The sequence below is a fragment of the Mrakia frigida genome, assembly GCF_051309035.1.
Source record: "Mrakia frigida strain ATCC 22029 unplaced genomic scaffold BDY24scaffold_4, whole genome shotgun sequence".
Lineage (NCBI taxonomy): Eukaryota > Fungi > Basidiomycota > Tremellomycetes > Cystofilobasidiales > Mrakiaceae > Mrakia > Mrakia frigida.
Window position 1 is genome coordinate 1,020,462 of NW_027481277.1, and position 21,910 is coordinate 1,042,371.

The window sequence follows — 21,910 nt, forward strand, 5'->3', positions numbered from 1 at the left end:
GATGTGAGCTCGAAGCTGACCTTCCCTTCCCTCTTCCTTCCTCTTCCTACCAGACGTCATCCGAGACTCTGTTACCTACACCGAGCACTCCAAGAGGAAGACAGTAACTGCGCTCGTTCGTATTAACTTCCACGTATATTTATCTACATCGAACTCGTCGCTAACCTTCTCTTCTTCTCTCTCCCCTTCTTCCTTCCCTCCCACCAGGACGTCGTCTACGCTCTCAAGCGACAGGGACGAACCCTTTACGGATTCGGAAACTAGATTAGTTCTCTCGTTTCTTTTCTCCCTCTTCTACTGCTGAGGACAACTTCGGTTTCTTCCTCTGGCGCTCTTTTGGTCGTTTCGCTTTTTGATCTCTCTTACTCTTACCTTTACGAATTCATGATCTCATGTGTTCTGCTCTCTTATCATCGTCGTCGCTGGCTATCTGAATCTTCTGAGGATTGACAGGTGTGAGGTTGCGAAGGGAGAGGGGAACGAAGGAGATGGCGTCAAGCGAAGACGAGCTCGTCCGTCGTCCAAGTCGCTCTGTCCGTCCTCTATGAGCGAAACGCAAAGATCTTCGTCTCCCAACTCTCCAGCCCACTCTCCTACTAGTTTCTCTAGAACTCTAGAAGCAACACCGAAAACTCCAACCTCATCTCTGCATCAGCGACTCGAACTCCTCATCGGACGACCTCTCTCCCTCTCTCGCCCGACTCCTCAAGATCAACTCAACTCATCTCATCGCCAACCCCCTCGTCCCCCGCCTAACTCCCTCGGTACGTCGTGTAGCTATGCGGACTGAGCAGCAGTGGGATGTGGTAGTGCTCTTCGGGGTTTTCGTAGTTGAACAGGATCTGAGAACGAACGAGACGAAGGAGGGAGGTGAGCTCGTCCGTTCGTTTCGCGAGACTCTTTGGAGATAAGCTGAAAGACTCACCTCAACTTTGGGATAGAACGTAGCCATCCCCTTCTCAGTAAAGTAGAGTCCAGTTTCAAAGTTCATCTTGTAGATTCCTACGGGGAGGGGCGAAGCGGAGGGAGGGAGGAGATCCGAGAGACGACCGTTCGAGTCGGTGGACCTTTGTAACAAGCGAGCGAGCGAAAGAGGAAAGATAAAAAAAAGGTTAGCTTGACAAAAGCACTGCTAGAGGAAGGCTGTTCGCTGAGAGAGTGCGATTGAACATACCCTGAAGCGAGAACGACGAACTTTCCATCGCCCGAGAGCTGTTCGAGAACGACAGGGACGCCAGAAGCGGGCTTGCCGATGGTCGAGTCCAGGACTGCAGAGAAGAGAGAGAGGGTGTTAGGGAGAGGACGTACGAAAGGGTAGACAGAGGAGAGCTCACCATGGCAGGTGATGGGTGATTTGGACATGGCCGTTAGGAGGGAAGGAAGGAAGTGGAGGAGGAAGGAAGGGAGGTTGAGCTCGACCGATTTCGGAAGGACGTAACCAAGGAGATCGCTTCGCTTTCTTTCTTGCAATTTTTCAGCCAATCTCAAGTTCCCAGTAACCTCTCAGCTCTCTGCTTCTCCGAAAATAAAAATACAGAATCCATTTCGTTGACGACGCGAGTGGGACGGCCCTGAGAAGAGGAGGTGTGTAATTTCGAGCTCACGGATTCGCTACCAACGCTCTCCTTCCCTTTCCTTTCCTCCCTCTCTCTCTCTCCCTCCTCCCCTCTTGTTCTCTCTCTCGGTTGGGTCTGCAGGATCTTTCTTCAGTCTTTCTGTTGAATGCTGAATGCGAGTACGAGAGTTCCCTCTCTCTCCTCATCGGCAGTCGCTTCCTCCTCACGAAGAGTTCGCAAAAGGTTCACCTTCCCTCCTTCAAGGAACCTATCGTCCTCCTCCTCGAAACTAGGTGAGTCCAGTCTCTTCTATACTCCTTTTCAAGACTTTTGAGCTCTTAACTGACCGCTTTGCTTTTGTCGATCTCGTTTAGATGGTCCCAAGGATGAAGAATCGACGGGTCCTTCGAGCTCGAGTCTTGCCTCGTCGTCGTCCTCCCCTCCCTCCTCCTCCTCCTCCTCTGCATCGACTTCAGCATCTTCACCTTTAGCATCTTCCTCTTCAACTTCGGAACCATCTTCATCTCTTGCATTTCCGTCTTTCGATCCATCAACAGTCAGTTCTTTTCTTTCTCAAACCTCCTCTCTCGTGAGAGCTCTCCGTTTTTTTTCGAGCTCACACGCCCTCCTCCCTTTCAGTCCTCATCGGCACCACCTCCACCTCCTCCTTCTCCGAGACCGATACTCAAGTTCAATAGAACAGGAGATCTCCGTGTATCTCGTCCAGTCCCCAAGCGACCGAGTTTCATCTCGCCGGTGAAGGGCAAGGAGGAGCTCGCTTTCCCTCCGGACAGGTCGCCTGAGATTCAACTTTCCATCGGAGTGAGTCTCCCTTTTCTTTTTCTTATTTGCTTCTTCGTCGGACGAAGATCATACACCTGCTGAGCTCGTATTATCACCTTCTTGTTCTCCGATCAGACGGTGAAACGGCCTCCTACCAGCTCTACTCCTCCTCCCCCTCCCTCCTCTTCGCTTTCGTCGTCGTCGTCGTCCAAGGGCAAGCAGAGGGAACGCCCGGCGTTGCCTCGGAGGAAAAGTCCTTCAAGGAACAAGGAGTGGGACGAGCCTCTCTCTTCGGGACTCTGGGACGAGGTCGTTGCAGAACAGGAGGTCGTGGTGAACTTCAAGAAGAGGAAGGTCCAGCTCGAGCCCGTCACGTCGAGCGAGCCGAATGATTCAGTTGCAGGGGAGCTAGAGTGGGATGGTCTACTGGAGGAAGCGGCAGTGGAGGATCCAGGGGACGGGGAGGAATGGCTCAAGCTGCTGGAGGAATCGGGGACTTCGACGGAGGAAAGCTCAAGACGAACACCACTTCCTCTTCCTCGTCGTCGCGCCATACCGTCTTCGATACCACCACCACCCCCCTTCTTGACGGCTCCTTCTACTCGTTATACACCACCACCACCCCCACCACCACCACCACGCTTCAGCAACAGGCCGGAGCTCAGGACGATCGTCGTTCTCGTCGAACCACCAGTCAAACGGACGACACCTCTCCACTCCCCTGCTCCTCCTCCTCTCCTCAAAGCTCGGAAACTCTCTACCCCTCCACCCCTTCCTCTCCCACGGAAGTCGCTATTCGAAGCACCCTTCTCTCCACTTCCCAGCCCTGCATCCCTCTCCAAACCTCCTCCTCCTTCACCACCGCCTCGTCCGAGGATTGCCATCTCGAGTCCTCCGAGTCTCGAGTTGCTCCTGGGACTGAGCAGCTCCAAAGTCGAGACGAAGAAGACCAAGTCGGATCCACCCTCGTCGTCTTCCCCTCCGGAGCCCGCTCCTTCAGCTCCTCCGATAGCTCTCGGATCCGGCGGCGAGGAGAAGAAGAAGAAGACGAAACGGAAAATGGTCGCACCACCTCCCACTCCTTTATCCGTCTTCCCCTCCCCTCTATCACTCGCTCCTCCATCACCACCTTTACCACCACTGCTACCACCACCACCACCACCACCTCCTCCTCCCATCGAGTTGAACGACGACTTCCTCGCAGATTGGGCAGCACCACCACCGTCCGTCGTCGCAGAGGCTCAAGCGTCACCAGTAGTCGAATCTATCCCCAGCCCAGGCAAGGACGATTCCCTCTTCGACTGGGAAACCGAACCGATCCCCGAGGTCGTCTTCGCGTCCAAAGCTCGTCCTCCTCGACGGAAATCCCCTGCAGCACCAACGTCCTTGGGACCCCCCTTTGCATCTCGTCCACCTCCACCTCCACCACCTCCATCGTCGCTCCTTTCAGTGCGGAAACCTCTTAGACAGCTTCGTCCTCGAAGGGAAGCCACCTCTGCTCCGCTCGAAGACGCTCCTCCTTCGGCTCCAACGGACTTGGAGTTTCTTCGACAATCCATCCCTCCTTCCTCCCTCCCCGACGCGATCGACCAGGACTTCTTAGGAGCGTGGGCAGAACCTCCTGTCGTCGAAGGGAAGGGGGTAGGGGAGAAGAAGGAGGTGGAGGTGAAGAAGAAGAAGAACAAGATCGTCGCGTCCCCTCCTTCGACGTCCCTCCTCTCCCCTCCGACTTCCCTTCGCGCTCCGCCACCACCTCGTACGGCCGTTTTTGGGTCTCCTCCTCTCTCTTCATTCCCCGTACCTCCAACCTCATCCCTACCATCTCCTCTATCACCCTCGTCCGTCCAACCCTCGCCCTCGGATCCAGCGGAGGACGTTCTCGACCTACGGGCAGCCGCACTGTCTCCGAACGTCGTTTCTCCTTCACCACCCTCGCCTTCCGGTGCAGCGGACGACATCCTCGATATACGGGCAGCCGCACTCTCGCCGACGGTCGTCGTCGCGTCCCCATCTCCTCGACGGAAGTCTCCTCCGACACCAGCATTCTTGAGACCCGCCTCGACTCCCTTCGCAACTCGTCCTCCTCCACCACATCCATCGCCGTCCAGCCTAACGCCCCCTCACGTTGTCGGAGGGAAGGTGAACGAGGAGGAGGAGAAGGAGAAGAAGACGAAGAAGAAGAAGGGAACGAAGGTCGCGACCCCTCCTCCTTCGTTCGTCCTTTCCGCCCCCGCTCCCCTTTCACCATCGCTCCCGCTCCCTCCTCCCACCAAGAAACCTTCAAAACTTAAAACTCTTCGGCCGAAATCTCCACCCTCCTCCCCTCCACCTCGTCTCTCCTCCCTCCCTTTGATCGCTCGACCCCCTCCCGTCTCCCTCAGCCTCAGCATCCCTCCTCCCACCTCCCTTCTCCTCAACGACGTTCAATCCCACGAACTCGTCGACTTCCTCATTCCAGCTCCTTCGTTCCTCTACTCCCAACCGAAATACACTCCTACCCTGCCGCTCTCGATCGACAAGTTCAAGTTGAGGAGACCGACGGTGTTTGGGAACCTGGAGGACAAGGAGTGGAGTCCTGGATTGAGAGGGTTGATGTACTTCAAGTGGTTCGAGTCCAAGACGCCCAAGTTCTTTGACGTCGGGTCGGACGAGAGGTACCCGGTGACGGTGCAGAGGCAGGAGGCTGCGAGGAGGGAGAAGGAGGAGAGGGCGAGGAATGGTGGGTTGCTGAAAGGGGAAGTCAGGGAGGTGGTGGACGAGGGTCCGTCGTGGTTCGATTTGGTGGGGGTGCCGAATGTGTTGGAGGGAGAGCCGAATGCGAAGGATACATCGCCTCAGGCAGTCGAAGAGGAGGTCACTTCGACGACGACGACGTCTCTCGCCGTTCCTCCTCCGCCCGCTCCAGCTCAACTTCCTCCCTCCGAAGCGATCCACCTCTTCACCACCCTTCCTCGACTACCACCATCAACTCTCCTCTCGCCTACCCAGACTTACTTCCTCTCGGCTCAACCGCCGTCGAGGAGGGAGCGAGGATCGAACGAGGAGTTCGAAAGGCTTTTGGAGCAGGTCTTGACGGCGGACGTGTCGATGGAAGAGCAGTCGAAGAGGTTGAAGGCGTTGGTTGGGTTGGCGAAGGACGGATGGGATTTGAGAATGGTGATGGGCGTGATGGCGTTGGGAGAGAGTAAGGGATGGAAGAGTCATGGCGAGTTGGGAAGAGTGTTTTTGGGTGAGTCACTGCTTTTCGTCTTTCTCCTCGTCGTTTTCATCTCGAGATTCTGGCCTCGAGACTTCTTGCTGACTGTATCTCCCTTCTTGGCCTTCCTTTTCGGTGCAGAGAAATCCCTCGAGCTAGGATCAGAGCTCCTCGTCGTCGTTCTCGCTTCGTCGCCAGCGATCTACGGAATCAGTCCCTCATCCCTCTTCACCGAGTCCCCCTCGTCACGCTACGAGCTCCTCGCCGGGATCATTAAAGCCTCTCAGAAACCTTCTTCGGACCTCGAGGATCCTCTCTTCTCACCCATCTCGCCCGCTTCGACGCTTCCGCAACCTCCTCTCCTCACTCAACTCGAATGGTCTCTCCCCGTCCTTCAACGAGCTCTTCCACCTCACCCAGTCGTCGCCGCTCTCGCTATCCAAGCCTACTCCTCTCTCGGAGAAGAAGCAGCGTCTCTCGTCACGGAAGCAGAGCAGGAAGCTAGGGCGGCTTGGAGGAAAGGATGGACTTTCCAACCTTCGAAATCGGTCGAGACGCGTCAGAGGGAATGGTCGCTCGTCGTCGGAGCCATCCTCGAGAGAGGGAACAGGGACCTCCTCCCTTGGTGGAGATCGTGGCTACCGAAGACGGAGGATCCAGTCGTTCAGAGGGAAGCAGTTCGACTCAAGGTGGAACGTCTCTCCTCCTCCTCTTCGTTGACGAAACCGACCATCGCCTTCCTCGACAGAGTCATGGATCTCACCCTCACCGAGTTCCCCTCCGACCCTCTCCTCGTCCTCTACCACCTCCACCTCCTTGCTCTCTCCCCTCCCTCGGACCAACGCTCAGCTTCCATCGAAACCGTCCTCGGAAAGGCCGAATCCCTCGCCGACGAGTGGGAGCTCAACGACTCGAAGCTCGATCTCTCCTCAGCCGAGTCGAGAGCTGCTAGGTCTCTCTTTTCGGAACGAGTCGTCTCCTCGGTGGATGCAATCGAGAAGGTGTTTGGAGTGAGGCTGGATCTGTGGACGGCTCTCGAGGTGGACACTACGCTTGGGCTCGAGGTTTGGATCAACGGGAAAGGATCGAGGAGCGGGAGGAGTGGGGTTGTGGGTGGGAGTGCGTCGTTGGGAGGTTGGGATTGGGGAGGAGTTGGGAAGCAGGTTGCGAAAGGACCGTTGATGAGGTTTGGGAGGTTGGAAGGAGGAAGGCAAGGGGGAGTAGTGGGAGGAGCGAGCTTTGGGGCGAAGGCGATTGGGAAGCAGACTCGGGGAGTCGCTTCAATCTTTGGTTGATTTTGTTAGTTTAGACTGCTTTTGTTTGCTAGGTCGGTGATGATTGTAACGAATTTCTGAATGTGCGCGGCCATCTTGCAGCTTGACTCTTCCCTCTCTGTTCGTTCTCGTGACGCGTTGCCGTCTTCTTTCTCCCAACGCACAACGAAACTGAACCAGCAAGATGAAAGAGATGCTATGGAGACAGTCACGGGTATAAGAACGATGAACGTCGGAGAGATATTAGAGACTGATCAAACGATAGAGTATCAAGAAGATGCAAGAGAGGTCGCCTCCAACCTCTTCGCCAGTGTCTCTCCCTCGTCCGCTGGCAGCTTCTCCTCCTTCAGTCCCCAAGCCTTCTTCAACTCAGCGTGGGAGGCCTCCATCAGATCCTTCAGCTCGGTCTGTTTTGAAGGAAGGCGGAGGACTCAGTTCAAAGCCAGCGAGGGGAGATAGAAAGGGAGACAGGACGAACCTCCCAACCGAGTTCTTTCGCCAACTCCAAACACGTCTCGTCCGAATCTCCCAAGACGAGAACGTCTCGACCTCCTTCAGAAGCTGGCCGATCGAAGTCGAATCCGTTCCGGGCTCCAGGGTAGTCGACTTCTCCGGCGATCTCCTTGTTGACGAGAAGACGAGGAGTGTCGTGTTTCACTCGGTCGATGAGGGAGGCAAAGGGCTGCCGAAAGAACGACGAAGCTAGTCAGCTTCAAGGAAGCTCGAAGAAGAAGAGAAAGAGGGAAGGGATCGACGGACCTGAACCTTGAGAGAAGTTCCGAGGACGATGAGGAGGTCGCAATCCTTCGAGAGGTCCTGAGAGACGAGAGACGAGGAAGCACGATGAGTCTGGGTTCGAGAGGAAAAGAAAAGACGGCTTCAAACGTACACCTATGCAGTCGAAAAATCTCTTGGGTAGACCCTCGCCTGAAGAACGAAAGAAGATAACGCAGGTCAGAAGCTGGGAAGGGGAGAGAGGCGGGCGGAAGAGAGACGAGACGCGACGAACCGAAGAACACGATTCCAGGCTTGACGAGACCGTTGCAACCTCGTTCCTGGCATCGAGGAATCTGAGAGGTCTGTATCCTCTCCTTGACCCAGTCGACATCGGCGGAGGTTTGGCATCTGGAACGAACAAAACGAGTGTAAACGCGTCAATCTCGAGGTCGCACGATGAAAGATGGATCACGACTCACGAAACGCAATGAGCGGTCGAGAAACTCCCATGAGCTTCGACGATGGACGATACAGGAAGCCCAGCGATGGTCTCGAGAGTGTCGATGTTCTGTTGGACGAGCAGTCGAAGCGAGGGTCAGGTCGGGAGGGGACAAGGAGAAGAGACTTGAAACGAACTTGAGTGAAGCATCGTCGAAGCAGACCGTGAGTGTGAAGCAGTCGGAAGAAGTAGTGGGTGGCGGTAGGAAGGTATTGACCCGGAAGAAGCTCCTTCGCAAGCTGCACAAAGAAGGAAAGAGAAGGGGTCAACTTCCATCGAGGGGTTGATCAAGGGGGAAACGACCTCGCGAACCTCGAAGAATGGTTCAGGCTTCGTTTTGAAGAACGGCAGGTCGAAAACCGCTTCGGCGTAAGGAAGATTGAAACGAGATAGATTGGCGTAGAGTCCAGTTTCGGGAGACTGAGATGAGAACGAAGGCGAATGGGGGTCAGCCGCGTCTCGTTTTCTCGAGCGGAAAAGGACCGTCTCCTCACTCGGAAGTCAGGAATGCCCGCATTCGTGGAGATACCAGCACCAGCAAGAATGCAGATGTTGGAGGCTGGAGTGAGGGTGGAACAAGAACGAAGGAGCGGAGGTCAGCTCAACGATCAGCCTCGACAAATCTCCGAGGGACGAATCGAACTCACCTTGACCAGACTTGATCATTCGAGCAATCCCGCTAAGGCTTTTATCTTCGTCCGAGAACGGTGGAAGCTCGAGCTCGATCTGAATCACAGGAGAAAGAAGGGAGTCAGTGAACGAGCCGAGTGAGGCTGGCGCACAGGGACGAAGAATCAAGGACCTACGATGTCCTCCTCGAAAGAAGCTGCCCTACTCGAAGCGAGAACCTCTTGAACTAGGAGCGAGCTCGGACCTTCCGTGCAAAGGGAAGGATATAGGTCAGCATCTTCTCGTGAAGACGGTTGAGAGAGAGGTCGAGTCGAACGCACTGAACATCCCTCCACTCGCCTCCATGGCTGGATTGAAAGCAGGACTAGGAGTGAGGGCTCCAAGCTGAGCTTTGAGGAAGGATTCGATCTGGTCGACGTAGACCGGAGGAAGTTCGTGAGTCGAGACGAAGCGGGTGGCGGCTTCTCGAGGTTCATCTGAACGAAAGGAAGAAGGGAAAAGAGGAAGCGACGATCAGGGACTCAAACGAGGACAGCGTCGGATTTGGGTCGGGTCGACGTACCTTGGATGTTATATTCGAGTTCGATTGGAGGCTTGTCATCTGCCACATCGACTGAGAGACGGAAGCTCGATACTGTTTAGAGAAAAAAAAACGTGAGTGAGCTTCCTTCGGTTAGCAACGCTCCGAAGTGAGAGAGACTCACAACTTCCTCTCATATCCACAGCAGGAGGAGGAACCTTCACAGCATCCGCCACAGCTTCCTTGTACGCCTGGAGAGTATCATCGTCGGCGAGTCGCTTCTTGTCCCTCGAGAAGATCCGAGCAGTTGAGTCCGACGCTCCTGTGAGAATGTCGCCGTTAGGAAGAGCAGCGACGGACCAGACCGAGATTGCTGGATGAAGGATAGTCTGGATCTGCTTTCCATCTTGAGGAGATTCCAAAGAGAGGCTTGGTCAGGAAGAGGAAGACGACGAGAGAGGGAGAGACGCGTCGACGAACCTCTCCAGATTCGAACCGAGTGATCTTCACCGCTCGAAGCGAGATCTCCATCCGGAAGAAGTGCGATGGAGTAGATGAAGGAGGAGTGGCCAGTAAGGATGGAGATGGTTTCTCCTTGGAAGCTCCAGATGTGGATGTTACTGGAAAGAAACAAAGCGGAAGATCGTTCGATCCTCAGAGCTTCGACGTGAAAGTCTCGAACGCGTTCGAGAAAGAGGATGAGCTGCTCACCCATCGTTGGAGCATGAAGCGAACTGCTGATTCGGTAGAACGACGATCCCTCGAACGCAGTCGGTCGACCCTGACCGAAGAGGTAAAACAAGAGCGCGACGCGTCAGTTCCGCCCTCGAGAGAGGCGAGGACGAAAGTTCCAGACTAACCTTTGAAGTTCCTGATAGCTTTTCCCTCTCCATCCCAGTGAACAATAGTCCTATCTGCCGAGCCTGAAGGATGACACGAAGAGAAAAACGATTAGCTTCTCGAAATGATTCGAAGGAAACGAAGGTCGAGCTCACCAGTCAAGAAACTTCTCTCCCCTTCCTTCCTCCCACAATCAATCCCTTCCACAACCACTCCCGCCCAAACAGCCTCCTTGTGCCCCTCCAACACAAACTTCTCGTCCCACTCCTTCGTCCCCCAAACCCTAGCCGTGCAGTCCCAGCTCGTCGAGATCAACAGCTGCTCAGGCTCGTCTAGCACCGGCGGAACGGGAGTGTTGCTCTGGGATGGGGGTCCTGTGATGGAGAAGGAAGAGGTAATGGGCGAGGAGGGGGCGATGGAGGAAGCTGGGGAGGTCTTCGAATCGAGGTTCGAAGTACTGATGCTGGATGGAAGGGTGAGGTTGAAGGTTGAAGTCGTTGGGGAGCCAGAAGGAGGAGTGATGGTAGTCTCTCCTGAGGCGGCGGGGAGACCGAAAGACTGGAAAGAAGAGGAAGAGGTTGGACGAGAGCGAGATTTGGGTTTCGCGGAGGTTGGCCGTCGCGTCGAGAGAGCGGCGGCTCGGAGAGTTTGGAGGGGAGAGGGTTGGGAGAGGGGAGGAGCTGAGACGGAGAGGGAGCAGACGTTGGAGGCGTGGCCTTTAGAGAGGAGAGAAGCAAGGTGAAGGCGGAGGATATCAGCCTGGAGAAGAGAGCTTGGAAAGAAAGGGAAGACCCACTCACCGACGAGCGTCCTCGTCGGCTCCTCATTTCCTCGAGCTTCCCTCCCTGGCGTTACCCCTTCCTCGCCGTCTATGTTAGATGCCCAGCTCCCGTTGGAAGGTCCTTCGTGAATCAAGATCAACGAAGAGAGAGATCCGGATGCGATGAGACCTGAAAAGAGGGTAAGAAGATGAGCTCGGAGCTCAAACTGAAGGAGACGAGATGGAGTCCAGCAGGAACGAACCGTTCGGATGGTCCACCGTAGGAGCGAGGTAAGCTACAGAGTTGACATACGAGCCGTGACCCAATCCTACTCCAGTCAGCTTGAACTGAGAGGATGAAAACGAAGAGGGGGATCTAGTGAGCTCGAGCAAAGAGAGCAGGAGACCAACGAGCTTCAGCCTGCTCACCTCTCGATCCCCAGGACTCTCTCTCCCCCACGAGCACACGGTCTCATCCCTCGAAGCTGTGAGAAGAAGGTTGTTTCGAGGAGCTAAAACGGCTTTAACGTCGCTCTCGTGAGCCTGAGAGGGCAGGGAAGGTGGTCAGTGGAGAGGCAGAAGGAAGGAAGGAGGGGAAGTCAGCTCGTGTTTGGTTCAAACACCTTTGCTGTTCTGCGAGATCTAGACATCTCGCTCGGGCGATTCAAGAGTCCACAGAAAGCTAGAGCTGGGTCTGTACGCCCAAGAGCTCGAGGGTGAGAGCGAAAGAAGGAAGACTGACCTCTAAAGTGGCTGAGAATCGGAAGGGAAGGCGGAACTCGTCGAGCATCGGATATCGATCAATCTGGAAAGCGGTTGTGGCTCTTGGGTTTCGGAAGCAATACAGGTGATGGGGAGGGAGAGAGGAGGGGACTAGATGTATGCAAGAAGACCGAAGGGGAAGAGAGGTTGAAGGTTGGAGGGAGAAAGAGGAAGGAGCTGGACTCAGCTGAAACGAAAGAAGCCGCGCAGGATATGACGATGTTGGGCTGACTCTGCTTTTGTTTGAAGATTTTTTTTATTAAGAGGAGATGAATCGTAGACTGAACACACAACAGAGGTTTCGTATCAAGATCGTCGAACAGTGAAAAGTAGAGAACATCAACTAGTCTAATACAGAGAGGGAGAAGAAGCGACGACACGCCCAAAAATACATCCGAACGAGACTCTCGATCTCAAAATCTGCCAGCCTCTTGTCCCAGGAAGGTCCAGTCGCCACAGTCCGAGCAGTCCTCCTTCTCGAAGGTGGAGGGAGGAACATCGGTCCAGTCTCGACCTCGTCCTTCTGGTCCTTCCTTCTCGCCGTCATTCCAGTCCTGCGAGACGCGAAGGAAAAGACAAGTCAGAGATCGCTCAGAGACGGAGGGAAAGAGTTGGATGGTACTCACTAAGCTGTAGACGTTGTCTGTAGGAGGATAAGGTGGACGAAGATTAGCGAAAGGAAGAAAGAGCAAGATGAAGGGGAGGAGAAAGTGACCAACCTATCGCGTACTGGATCGTGTGAGAACGACCCGTCAGATCTACGTTCCAACCCCACTGCGACAGGGAAAAGTAAGAAGGCTCGTCAGTATATCAGACAGTAGCTCGTCGAGGATCTAAGCTCACCTTCTCAACAGTCTCGTAGACGATCAAATTCCCTTCATGACACTCCGATTCCATCGCGTACCCTCCTCTCCCGCAAAGACTGAGCACCCCCCGACACTTTCCTACCGCCATCACGTCACCTGTGTGGTAGATATGCGTCACAGGGTTCATCGCTCTCCTCCCGGGAGGCATGTCGAGCCTCAAGCGACGAACGGCGAGTCGATCAGGAGGAGCCTCGAACGAGACGGTTGGGAGGGAGAAGGTGAGACCGAGCAGGGCTGAGATCACACCCCCCAAGGAGTGACCGACGAGCCATATTTGAGCGTGAGGGTAGAGGAGTCGGATCTGGGCGTAGAGGGACTGTTTTGGAAAGAAAAGAGAGGGAAATCAGCGCGTCGATTGGGAGAGGAAGGAAGGAGAGGGGGAAGACTCACGATCGCTGCGACGTAGTAACTGTCTTCATCGTAGAGGGACATCTCGACACATGAAGAATCGCAGATCTTCTTCTCCTTGTTGATCCTTCCTCCGACGAAGCAAGGGCAGACGTTTGGAGAGGTCGGATTGAGGTGACCGCTGCGAAAGATTGAGTCAGCCTCGATTGTTCCGGGAGGTGATTCTGAGTCCATAGCGGAACTCAGATCCATCGAGAAGACCCACCAGCAGCAACTGAAGAGCTTGTTATCGTTAATTCGATCAAGTTTGGCCGTCGACCCTCCCTTCGGAACAGGTCCGTCGAGGCTGGTCCCTTTGAACGACACCACCAGCGTTGAGTTTGTCGAATCTGCAAAGACGTGACCTCTGAGACCAGCATCTTCCTCTCCCCATCCGAAAGGTAGAGTCTGAGAGCGAAGAGGCAGAGGAGGGTCAGTTGAGGGAGAGAGAGGAGGAGGAGGAGGAAGCGAGCTCACCAAGTTGAACTTGTCCAACTCCATCCACCTCGACTCCCCTGGAGTCGCATAAGCATCGTTCGCCATCCTAGCGAGGTTCAGCACCGTCTGCTTGTCGGTCAGATCGGGAGCCTCGACCTCTATCTCATCCCATCGGTCGTCGTCCTCCTTCGAAGTTGAGGCTGAGTCCCATCCGAGGTTGCTCCAAGCTCCTCCTCCCTGGAGAAGCAGACCTGAGCTTCCAGTTTCGGCTCTCCTACGAAGAACAGTCTTGCGAGTAGTCTTGAGTTGGAAGGCGAGTGGAGAGGAAGCTGAGAAGATGGAGGAGGAGTTTGAGAGCTTTGGGGAAGGAGGGTGGAGGATCGAATGGTGATGCTTCTGGATCGGGTGGAAGGTCGTGAACGGGTTAATGTCGGAGGGAGAAAGGGATGCTAGGGCAATTGGTGGGATGAGGAGGAGAGCGAAGAAGGAGAAGGAGGGTGGAAGCATCGTTGGTGAGCGTTGGGCGAAGAGGAAGAGGGAGGAAGACGAATCGGGAAGGACGAGAGGAGGACGAGTTTGGTTACTCCCCTTCCCGACGACACGAGCAAAAAATCTCCGATGTGGTCAGAGACGAGAACTGATCAGACCTCTGCTCTTCAAAGAGGTCAAGATCATACATCAAGCTGAGAAGCGAGGTTCGAGCCTCGAGAGGAGCCGACTCGTCGCTGTCTCGCTCTGCGTGAGATTTTCACGTCGACCTCTGAGAAATAATGGAGGTTCGATTCATCAAGAGAGCTTTCTGCTACCCCTCTCTCCTCCCTTGATGCTGGAAAGATCGAGTTCGACGATTCGGACGCGACTCGTGCGACTTCAGCGCTTCAGCCCTTCTTTCAGCTCTCTCCTTCCTCTCTCCTCTAAACCCTCACTCCACAAGAAATGTCTAGCACGCTCATCATCAACGCAGCCCAAGAAGATTCCGTCGCTCCTCAGGAAGACGCCATCCCTACTGTTTCTGGTACGTTGCACTCAAGAACCAACAGGATATTCAAGAGAAGGAAAGCAGTCGAGCTGACCTCTCGCCCTCCTCCCTTCCTTTCGTTTTCGCTCGAATCAGCTGCCAAAAGAGACGCCGTCGAGGCTGGACTCACCGAGGAGGAGGGAAATAAGAAGTGAAAACACTCTCCTGGCCTCAGATCATTAAAATTTGCGCGTGAGCTTTGATCTGACCTTCCTCGTCCCTCCTCCCCCCTCCTTGTTCGACGACTCGCCAGGGCGAAGCTCGCTGAAGAGAAAGCTGCCGAGACTGCCGTCGCTCCTGAGCCAGTTTCTGCTACTTCAGCTGAGTGAGTTAAAACCGCTTCTTCGTCTTGCAAAAACTCACACTGATCATTTTACTTTTCCTCGCGCTTCCGTTCGCCCTCGTCTTCGACAGAGGACCCGCTCCCTCTCCTCCTTCCGTCGCTTCCCCCGTTCCTGCTGCGACGCCCAACGAGGCTCCTACTCCTGAAAACGGAGCTGGGAAGGGAGAGGACGAAAATGACTCGGAGGAAGATCTCACGGAACTTGATCAGGACAACGTGATTCAGGAAGGAAGGAGGTCGACGAGGAACCGACCTAGACCTGACTACGCAGGTGAGTTTGGAAGTCTCTCGTACCTCACGGCTGTAGAGCAGAAATAGAGTAGTCCATCGCTGATCTCGGTTTCTTTTCGCGTTTTTTGAAGCTCTGGCGAAGGAACTTGGGGAGGACTCGGACGAGGACGACGAGGATGCAGGTCAGTTTCGAGTTTCCTTTCTGAAGATTTCCTCTTTCTTGAATCTGAATCACTGACTGTATGTTTTCCCTTCTCCTCGATTTGCTCAGTTATCCCTGAGACCGGCGAGGAAGACGTCGAGATCGAGGAAGACGGAGACGAGGACGAGTGAACGAGGCTGTCGTTCTGCTGCTTTCCTTCTTGCCTTTTTTTCGCGTTGATTTTTCCTACTGGACCCTTCGTTTCGCTCTCTCTTTATTACGACATCTCTTTTCGGGTCTCTCTCGCAAATCACTGCTCAGAAAAGCCCGAACACTCGAACTCTCCTTTGAATTTGGGTGAGCTCACCTCCATCCCTCCCTCCCTCTCCCTCTCACACCCACCTTCTTCTTCAGATCCTTCTTCTCTTCCCTCTCTCGCTTAGCCCCGGCTTCTCTCTACACTCTGCATGGCGACTCCCCTTTCTAAAATCAAGCTCAATCCCAACGCTCGTCTTCGATTCGCTCCCTCGCCGACTGGACACCTTCACATCGGAGGTCTTCGAACAGCGCTCTACAACCATCTACTGGCTCGAAAGTGGGGAGGAAAATGGATTCTTAGGATAGAAGATACAGATCAGGTCAGTCTCGAGGGTTTGGGTGAACGAAAAGGAGCGCAAGGTCGGAGAAGCTCGAGATCAAGACAAAGGAAGGAAACGTCGAGCTCACCTTCTCCCTTCCCTCCCCTCTCCTCTCGTCTTCCGGCTTCTCGCTCAACCAGGGAAGGAAAGTTGATGGCGCCGTGGACTCTCTGAGACGGAGTTTAGATTGGGCTGGACTGGAGTACGATGAAGGCGAGTCCTCTTCGAAAGGATAGGCGAAGGAAATCTCGAGCTCATCATCTTCCCTCCTCCCTTCTTCCCCTCGCAGGTCCTGGTGCTGGCTCTCGAGGGAAATGGAGCTACGTTCAGGTCCGTACGCTCTCCTACGATCTCGGGCTCTTACCCCGCACTGATGGTGTTCTTCGCTTACAGTCAGAACGTCTAGATCTCTACCGATTTCACGTTCAGCAGCTCCTCGACGTTCGTCCCTGCTCCTCCCTCTCTTCCCTCCTAACACGTCGAGCTCATTCGAACCCTTCCTCCTCCAGACCAACCACGCCTACCGGTGCTTCTGTACGCCCGATGAGCTCGCCGAGATTCGAGATGGTCTCAAGAAGTCTGGATCTACGAACGTTTACGATCGAAGAGGATTCTACTTGACGGAGGAGGAGGTCGCGAGGAAGCTGAGAGCAGGGGAGAAGTATGTCGTTCGGTTCAAGGTGGGCCTGTCTCGCTTCTCTGGACCTGACAAGAGGCAAGCGAAGCTAACAATGGATCTCCTTCTTTCGTCTTCGCTCCCAGAGCACGCCTGGAACCTTGCCCTTCACCGATCTCGTTTACGGAGGAACCGAAGCCTTTCCTTCCTCGGAACAGGACGACATGGTCATCCTGAAGTCCGACGGCTTCCCTACCTATCATCTGGCGAGTGTAGTTGACGATCACGAGATGGGTATCACTCATGTACTGAGGGGACAGGTGAGTTTCTCGAGGATCTTCCCGAAGTCGAAACCGAAATTGACGCGACGTGATCCTTTTCCTCTGCTCGTCAGGAATGGATGACCTCGGTCAACAAGCACCTGCAGCTCTACAAAGCATTCGGATGGGAGAGTCCTGAGTTCGCTCATCTTCCTTTACTCGTCAATCCCGACGGATCGAAGCTTTCGAAACGACACGGAGCTGTTTCGGTCGAGGAGTTCAGGGTTAGTCCACCTCCCGCTTCTTCGTTGAATTCCGTCCAAGGTGATCCTTGGAAACCTTTTTCTTTTCTTCTCAGGCTCAGGGATACGAACCCTCAGCTCTCCTCAACTTCGTCGGTCTCATGGGATGGTCAGGTCCTCCATCGACAACGTCTTCCAGCGAACCCTCGCCTTCCTCGTCTTCCGCCCCAACTTCCGACTCAGAACCTCACAAGGCTCTCGACTACGCTAGCGTGGAAGATTGTCTCACTATTGACCAGATGATCGAGAAGGTGAGTTCTGATTTCTGCCCAGTGTCGACTTTCAAAGCTGAACTTCGACGCGTCCTCGTTTTCTCCCTCGTTTCAGTTCGACGTCTCCCAGATCGTGAACCGACACACTCAAGTCTCGATACCGAAGCTTCTGAGACTTCAGAAGTTCCATGTCACTCGTTTATGGGAGGAGGGAGGTGCTGGACGGGCGAAATTGCTTCAGGAGGTGAAGGAGGTCTTGACAACGCGGTGGCCAGAGAGGTGAGTCCCACCTCCTTTATCGCCTTCGTAGCCAAGCTGACCGTTGCTACGGCCTTCTTCCTACTTTCCAGTGCTCGTGCCTCGGACGACGTCCTTCTCGAAAGACTGATCGACGCCGAGAGGGTGAGTTCGCAAGCGAGGTCTGAGCTCGACGCGTCTCTTTCGCTGACCCTTCTCCATCGATCTAGGTCCGTCTTACCTTCCTCAAGGACATCGCTCTGAGTCCCTTTCTCTTCGAGGACGCAAATCTCAACACGGACGAAGCCAAAGCCGTCAAGAAGAAAGTTCTCAAAACGTATCGTGAGCTCCTTTTCCGTTCTCTTTCGCTCAACTCTTTTCTCTTTTCTAACGCCCTTGATATTTCTCCCTCTCCAGTCCCAACCCTCCACCTCGCCGTTCGCATCTTCACCAACCTCCCTCTAGAGACCTTTGAGTCGCCTGAGCAGATCGTCGAGGCCATCAATTCGCTACCTGCCCAAGAACAGAAGAACCGAGGGAAGCTCTGGACGCCGATTCGACACGCGTTGACTGGGATGAAGGTGCGTTCCTGCTGTTTCGTCTCACCCTTCTCGTTCCTCCTCGCTGAAATTTCCTTTCCTTCTCCCTCAGACTGGTCCCACGGTCGCTCACACGATCTCGTTTTTGGGCAAGGAGGAGACGCTGAAACGGCTGAGGACGGCGATCGAGCTGCAGGAGCAGGAAGAGCTCGCATCTTCACCCTGAAGGAGGAAGGGCTTCGCGTCTATATATGTTGCTAATGCTATTTCGTTCATCGCTTCCTATGCTTCCAGAGCTCAGCAAAGGTTTGTAAGGGGAATCAACAATTAACCCGGCCGGGTATCGGGTCGAGGAAATTGCGGTCTGCGTCAAGCTCACCCTCTTCCTTCCTTCCTCCCTTTGCCTTCCACCTCCAACCAGTCCATCCCTTCTGTTCTCTTCCTCTTATAGGACCTATCGACTAGAGCTTCATCCCCCTTTCTCGCCTCTTCCCTCTTCTGCACCTGTCCTGGATCTTCCCTCCCTCCGAAATCAACCAACCAACCAACTCAGCCCTCCCTCCGATCCCTCCTCCCTCGAAACGTCGAATGACTCGACGAGCCACCTCTCCCTCAGCACCCCTTCCCTCTTCGTCTTCGGATATGGCCTCACCACCTTCAATAAACGGCGTCACCTCCTCTCCCCTCTCTGCTCTTCCTCCCAAAGTCGAAGCTCTCACGAGCTCAACAGAAGCTTCGACGTCGGCGGGCGATTCCGACTTGGACGGACTCTCTCCTCTTCCTACAGAGAAGCTACCTCCTTCTTCAGGTCTAGATACGCTCAAGAGGATACCTACTGGATACGGGAACGAAGGAGAAGGGCTAAAGAGAGTCAGAACGGTAGAGCTGAACGGAAAACAGTGGCCGACGAGGACTGGAGGAGGAGAAATGATCGGGGAGCCGCTACGAGACGCCAGGACGCACGAGGAGATTACCTACATAGATTGGCCGGAAGGAGATCCTGATGTGAGTCCTTCTTCTGAGCTTCTTTTTTAGTAGGGAAGGAGGAGGAGCTGTTTCGATGCAATCTTTTGAATGCCGACCGTGACTCGTTCGGCACTCTCCTTCCTTTTCGAATCGCTGATTACTCTTCCTTGCTCCTCTTTTAGAATCCGTTCAACTGGCCCAGTAGTCGGAAATGGTTCTTTACGGTGATTTGTGTGACTATGACCTCGCTGTAAGTTTGGGAAGCTTTTAGCCCTACAAAGAAATCGATCTGAACGAGCTCGGTTCTTCTCTTCCTTGCGACGTCCACTTTGACAGAACGAGTACGAACGCTACAGCATATTCCTCCGGATTCCTATCGGCGGGGAATATTTTGGGAGTCGGGAAGGAAGGCTGGACGGTTGGAAACGCTGTCGTAAGCAATCTCAGCCAGAGCCGCTTTTCCTGTCGCGTCGCGTCGCTGACCTCTTTCCCCCCTCTTTCTACCAGTTCCTGATCGTGATAGCCTTCGTTCCTCTAGTCTTGGCTCCTCTTTCGGAGGTGTACGGTCGCAATTCGATATACGTGAGCTCGCGTGCCGTCGTTGACGAGTATCGAAACCCAAGCTCACCTCTCTTCCTTCGTTCGCAGCTCGTCACCTCTTTCCTCAGTGCCGCCCTCTTCATTCCTCAAGCTTTATCGCCGACCATGGCAGGCATCATAGCCTCGAGAGCCTTCGTTCGTTCCTCCCCTCTTTCTCTCTATTGTCGTTTGTCGCCGCTAACTCGTCTCGTTTCTCGACTTCTCCAGCAAGGAGCATCATCATCCGTGGGGAACTCCCTCGTCGGTGGGACAATAGCCGATATGTTTGTCGCTGAAGAGCGCGGGTTGGGCATGAGCATCTATTCGTGAGTGTGCGCCTGCGGTTCTTCGTTCTCTTCGGACCAACTGACGCTTCCTTTCGTTCCTTTCGCCAGGCTCTTCGTCTTCGCAGGACAGGCCATCGGTCCATGCCTGTACGGGTGGGTATGCGAGAAACTAGACTACCGATGGATGTTCTGGGTTCAGGCCATCGTCGGTTTCGTCTCCTTTTCCGGGAACTTTGTATACCTTCGAGAGACGAGGGGCGGCGTCCTTCTCTCTCGACGAGCTCAGCAGCTAACGAAGGCTACAGGGAGGCTTCATGCTGCTCCTGGGGACTCTGAGAGAGCGGATCTCAAGACTCTGATCCGGGTTTCTGTTTCGAGGCCAATCGGTGAGTCCCCTCGAGGCAATCCCGCCTCTCGTCTCAAAAATTCTGACGCGTCGTCGTTCTCGTTCCTCTCTCTCAGTCTACCTCGCCACCGAACCCATCGTTTTCTACGTCAGCTTGTGGGTTGGTGTTTGCTGGGGGTGCATCTTCGTAAGTTGATACGCTTCAATTCCCTCGGATTTTCGAGTCGCTCTCGAGCTGACTCTGATGTTCTCTCTCGTCTCCCGTCCCTCCCTCTGGTCAGCTCTTCATCAACTCGGTTTCCATCGTTTTCGGAGGCTCCTATGGCTTTGGAACTGGCTTGACTGGCACTGTCTTGCTGTGAGTGGTCTGTTTCGTTTCAGTTGTTCCTCGAGGAGTCGCTGAGAAGTCTTCGTCGAGAGAAGGTGTCGAGTCGTCGTCGTCGTCGAGAGCACAGGAGCTGATCAACCTTTTTTTTCCTTTCTCAGCTCGAACGGAGTTGGTGGTCTGATAGGTTTTGGTCCGTCCTGATCCCGCTCCTCTCCATAGGAGTCACGCTTTCCTCACCTTCGACTTTCCTTCTCCGTTCCTCTTCTCTTCCAGGTCTCAACCTCTTCCAAGAGAAGCTCTACAAAAAGGCGTGCCTTAAATCTCCCAACGGAAAAGCTGAACCCGAGGCTCGTCTGTACTGGGCTTGTATCGGAGCCTTTGCCTTCCCGCTGGGTATCTTCTGGTGAGACGTGTCTGAGCACTCTCCTCCCCTCTGCACGATGCTCATCTCTTCCACTTCTTCTTTCCTGACCGTCAGGTATGCTTGGTGAGTTTAAAAAAAGCTTTACCGTCTCAAATGTTAACCCCGAGAGCTCGTGCTGATACTGCTTCCCTCTCCTTCTCAGGACCGGTCGACCTGGTAAGTTCAGCCCGTCGCGTCTCTCTTTTTCCCTTCCTCGAGGCTGATCATCATCGCCTCTTCTCGTTCCAGAAATACATTGGATCTGGGCTACCCTCGCACTTGTGTTCATCAATGCCGGGGTCTTCTTGATCTACTCAGGAGTGCGTTCAGCCCATTCTCCATTCAACGTCGATTCTCCCACCTGACTCGCTCGCTCTTCGTCCCTTTTCGCAAGGTGTTCTCCTTCTTCGCCGACGCCTACGAGCGATACTCCAGTAGTGCTCAAGCCTCTCAAAGTCTTCTACGAAACATCTTCGGTCAGTCAGAGGCGTTCTTACATCGCCTTGAACAACTCCCTGACCCTCTTCCGTCTTTCCTCCCGTTAATCTTCCCTTTCGAACTCGCTCCCAGCCGGAGCCTTCCCTCTCTTCTCCACGCAGATGTATATCAAGCTTGGTACCCCTTACGCCTCCACCGTTCTCGCCTGCATCACCCTCGTCCTCGGGTTCTGCCCTCTCGTTCTCCTCGTTTACGGAAAGCGACTTCGAGCTCGGTCCAAGGTCGCGTCGGCCCTCCTCCTCGAAGCTGAAGAAGAGGAAGAAGCTCGGATCCGGAATCGGGAGGAAGCGAGAGTCAGGGAGAAGGCTAGAGCTCATGCTTTGGGTATGGTGGCAGAGGAGAAGAAGCAGTCGACGAAGGAGGTGGTTTAATTCGGACTTTGCTCGTTTCGCTGTGTCGATTTCTTCTCGTTTTGGGGTGATCTATCAGCGGACTTTCGTAGACTAAAACTGCTTACTTGATTTTACTTGTATATGCTCTTGGGTCTTTCCTAACTCTCACTTTTCCATCGGCAGAGAGATACAGGGCACGATCGTTTGTTTCATCATCTAGGTAGTGCGAGGAGAGAGAGAGAGAGGGAGTACGAAGGGAGGGGAATGCAGAGAAAGAGAGAGCGAGAGTGTATTGATGATGTAGTCAGGGGAGTCAAGCAGAGAGGGAAACAGCAGATAAATGAAGGACGCAGTGTTAGGGTCGTAAGGGAGTGTTGAAAGCAAACAAGGGTGAGGCAAGGAGAG

The 21,910-nt window shown here is 54.4% G+C and overlaps 7 protein-coding genes across 7 annotated transcripts; 4 read left to right on the plus strand and 3 right to left on the minus strand.

Moving 5' to 3' along the window:
* Positions 1 to 503: 503 nt before the first annotated feature.
* Positions 504 to 1,379, minus strand: BDY24DRAFT_207840 (hydroxyisourate hydrolase). Its single transcript, XM_076636497.1, has 4 exons — positions 1,335 to 1,379; positions 1,175 to 1,268; positions 926 to 1,067; positions 504 to 842 (listed from the first exon to the last, which is right to left on the minus strand). Exons 1-4 carry the CDS (start codon positions 1,360 to 1,362, stop codon positions 753 to 755), a joined length of 354 nt encoding a protein of 117 aa, XP_076500097.1. The 5' UTR covers positions 1,363 to 1,379; the 3' UTR covers positions 504 to 752.
* Positions 1,380 to 1,722: 343 nt separating this feature from the next.
* Positions 1,723 to 6,830, plus strand: BDY24DRAFT_412414 (uncharacterized protein; the record flags this gene model as incomplete). The annotated part of the gene is made up of 5 exons (XM_076643057.1): positions 1,723 to 1,849; positions 1,931 to 2,112; positions 2,196 to 2,378; positions 2,475 to 5,568; positions 5,677 to 6,830. The coding sequence occupies 5 exons, from the start codon at positions 1,723 to 1,725 to the stop codon at positions 6,828 to 6,830; spliced, it is 4,740 nt and encodes a 1,579-aa protein (XP_076500098.1).
* A 124-nt stretch (positions 6,831 to 6,954) lies between these two features.
* BDY24DRAFT_378744 (DHS-like NAD/FAD-binding domain-containing protein) lies at positions 6,955 to 11,708 on the minus strand. The gene is made up of 22 exons (XM_076638972.1): positions 11,518 to 11,708; positions 11,205 to 11,318; positions 11,039 to 11,123; positions 10,816 to 10,965; positions 10,171 to 10,731; positions 10,036 to 10,098; positions 9,887 to 9,956; positions 9,656 to 9,795; positions 9,360 to 9,581; positions 9,218 to 9,289; positions 8,976 to 9,131; positions 8,832 to 8,899; positions 8,673 to 8,751; positions 8,520 to 8,584; positions 8,338 to 8,445; positions 8,163 to 8,264; positions 8,006 to 8,094; positions 7,819 to 7,934; positions 7,699 to 7,736; positions 7,569 to 7,625; positions 7,288 to 7,491; positions 6,955 to 7,216 (listed from the first exon to the last, which is right to left on the minus strand). Exons 1-22 carry the CDS (start codon positions 11,563 to 11,565, stop codon positions 7,079 to 7,081), a joined length of 2,745 nt encoding a protein of 914 aa, XP_076500099.1. The 5' UTR covers positions 11,566 to 11,708; the 3' UTR covers positions 6,955 to 7,078.
* A 100-nt stretch (positions 11,709 to 11,808) lies between these two features.
* BDY24DRAFT_378752 (Alpha/Beta hydrolase protein) lies at positions 11,809 to 13,748 on the minus strand. Its single transcript, XM_076638973.1, has 7 exons — positions 13,268 to 13,748; positions 13,017 to 13,198; positions 12,794 to 12,932; positions 12,381 to 12,719; positions 12,257 to 12,311; positions 12,164 to 12,180; positions 11,809 to 12,091 (listed from the first exon to the last, which is right to left on the minus strand). The coding sequence occupies exons 1-7, from the start codon at positions 13,733 to 13,735 to the stop codon at positions 11,951 to 11,953; spliced, it is 1,341 nt and encodes a 446-aa protein (XP_076500100.1). The 5' UTR covers positions 13,736 to 13,748; the 3' UTR covers positions 11,809 to 11,950.
* A 403-nt stretch (positions 13,749 to 14,151) lies between these two features.
* Positions 14,152 to 15,364, plus strand: CHZ1 (Chz1p). The gene is made up of 6 exons (XM_076638974.1): positions 14,152 to 14,243; positions 14,343 to 14,397; positions 14,500 to 14,571; positions 14,661 to 14,860; positions 14,952 to 15,002; positions 15,092 to 15,364. The coding sequence occupies exons 1-6, from the start codon at positions 14,165 to 14,167 to the stop codon at positions 15,151 to 15,153; spliced, it is 519 nt and encodes a 172-aa protein (XP_076500101.1). The 5' UTR covers positions 14,152 to 14,164; the 3' UTR covers positions 15,154 to 15,364.
* MSE1 (glutamate--tRNA ligase MSE1) lies at positions 15,365 to 18,243 on the plus strand. The gene is made up of 14 exons (XM_076638975.1): positions 15,365 to 15,600; positions 15,741 to 15,813; positions 15,890 to 15,930; positions 15,994 to 16,041; positions 16,110 to 16,280; positions 16,363 to 16,536; positions 16,611 to 16,760; positions 16,835 to 17,029; positions 17,106 to 17,269; positions 17,341 to 17,392; positions 17,458 to 17,569; positions 17,645 to 17,808; positions 17,879 to 18,072; positions 18,188 to 18,243. The coding sequence occupies exons 1-13, from the start codon at positions 15,430 to 15,432 to the stop codon at positions 17,990 to 17,992; spliced, it is 1,629 nt and encodes a 542-aa protein (XP_076500102.1). The 5' UTR covers positions 15,365 to 15,429; the 3' UTR covers positions 17,993 to 18,072; positions 18,188 to 18,243.
* On the plus strand, positions 18,162 to 21,690 carry BDY24DRAFT_378760 (MFS transporter). Its single transcript, XM_076638976.1, has 16 exons — positions 18,162 to 18,771; positions 18,915 to 18,982; positions 19,069 to 19,165; positions 19,240 to 19,314; positions 19,381 to 19,467; positions 19,540 to 19,637; positions 19,707 to 19,984; positions 20,061 to 20,131; positions 20,226 to 20,302; positions 20,431 to 20,462; positions 20,546 to 20,675; positions 20,751 to 20,759; positions 20,839 to 20,852; positions 20,925 to 20,995; positions 21,070 to 21,151; positions 21,246 to 21,690. The coding sequence occupies exons 1-16, from the start codon at positions 18,355 to 18,357 to the stop codon at positions 21,542 to 21,544; spliced, it is 1,905 nt and encodes a 634-aa protein (XP_076500103.1). The 5' UTR covers positions 18,162 to 18,354; the 3' UTR covers positions 21,545 to 21,690.
* Positions 21,691 to 21,910: the final 220 nt, after the last annotated feature.

What these genes read in the sequence shown, in the direction of transcription:
- CHZ1 (XM_076638974.1), top strand. Translation starts at nt 14,165, where the DNA reads ATGTCTAGCACGCTCATCATCAACGCAGCCCAAGAAGATTCCGTCGCT. An exon ending in GAGGAGGAGGGAAATAAGAA is followed by an intron (nt 14,398 to 14,499) that starts GTGAAAACACTC and finishes ACGACTCGCCAG; the next exon opens with GGCGAAGCTCGCTGAAGAGA. An exon ending in ACCTAGACCTGACTACGCAG is followed by an intron (nt 14,861 to 14,951) that starts GTGAGTTTGGAA and finishes CGTTTTTTGAAG; the next exon opens with CTCTGGCGAAGGAACTTGGG.
- MSE1 (XM_076638975.1), top strand. Translation starts at nt 15,430, where the DNA reads ATGGCGACTCCCCTTTCTAAAATCAAGCTCAATCCCAACGCTCGTCTT. An exon ending in TTTCGGTCGAGGAGTTCAGG is followed by an intron (nt 16,761 to 16,834) that starts GTTAGTCCACCT and finishes TTTTCTTCTCAG; the next exon opens with GCTCAGGGATACGAACCCTC. An exon ending in GACTGATCGACGCCGAGAGG is followed by an intron (nt 17,393 to 17,457) that starts GTGAGTTCGCAA and finishes CCATCGATCTAG; the next exon opens with GTCCGTCTTACCTTCCTCAA.
- BDY24DRAFT_378744 (XM_076638972.1), bottom strand. Translation starts at nt 11,565, where the DNA reads ATGCTCGACGAGTTCCGCCTTCCCTTCCGATTCTCAGCCACTTTAGAG. An exon ending in GATTTTTCGACTGCATAGGT is followed by an intron (nt 7,626 to 7,698) that starts GTACGTTTGAAG and finishes CTCGTCTCTCAG; the next exon opens with GACCTCTCGAAGGATTGCGA. An exon ending in CGAAAGAACTCGGTTGGGAG is followed by an intron (nt 7,217 to 7,287) that starts GTTCGTCCTGTC and finishes CCTTCAAAACAG; the next exon opens with ACCGAGCTGAAGGATCTGAT.
- BDY24DRAFT_378760 (XM_076638976.1), top strand. Translation starts at nt 18,355, where the DNA reads ATGACTCGACGAGCCACCTCTCCCTCAGCACCCCTTCCCTCTTCGTCT. An exon ending in GGCCGGAAGGAGATCCTGAT is followed by an intron (nt 18,772 to 18,914) that starts GTGAGTCCTTCT and finishes CTCCTCTTTTAG; the next exon opens with AATCCGTTCAACTGGCCCAG. An exon ending in ACGGTCGCAATTCGATATAC is followed by an intron (nt 19,315 to 19,380) that starts GTGAGCTCGCGT and finishes CTTCGTTCGCAG; the next exon opens with CTCGTCACCTCTTTCCTCAG.
- BDY24DRAFT_378752 (XM_076638973.1), bottom strand. Translation starts at nt 13,735, where the DNA reads ATGCTTCCACCCTCCTTCTCCTTCTTCGCTCTCCTCCTCATCCCACCA. An exon ending in AGTTGGACAAGTTCAACTTG is followed by an intron (nt 13,199 to 13,267) that starts GTGAGCTCGCTT and finishes CTTCGCTCTCAG; the next exon opens with ACTCTACCTTTCGGATGGGG. An exon ending in GTTACTACGTCGCAGCGATC is followed by an intron (nt 12,720 to 12,793) that starts GTGAGTCTTCCC and finishes TTTCCAAAACAG; the next exon opens with TCCCTCTACGCCCAGATCCG.
- BDY24DRAFT_207840 (XM_076636497.1), bottom strand. Translation starts at nt 1,362, where the DNA reads ATGTCCAAATCACCCATCACCTGCCATG. An exon ending in TTCGTCGTTCTCGCTTCAGG is followed by an intron (nt 1,068 to 1,174) that starts GTATGTTCAATC and finishes CTTGTTACAAAG; the next exon opens with GTCCACCGACTCGAACGGTC. An exon ending in CGTTCTATCCCAAAGTTGAG is followed by an intron (nt 843 to 925) that starts GTGAGTCTTTCA and finishes GTTCGTTCTCAG; the next exon opens with ATCCTGTTCAACTACGAAAA.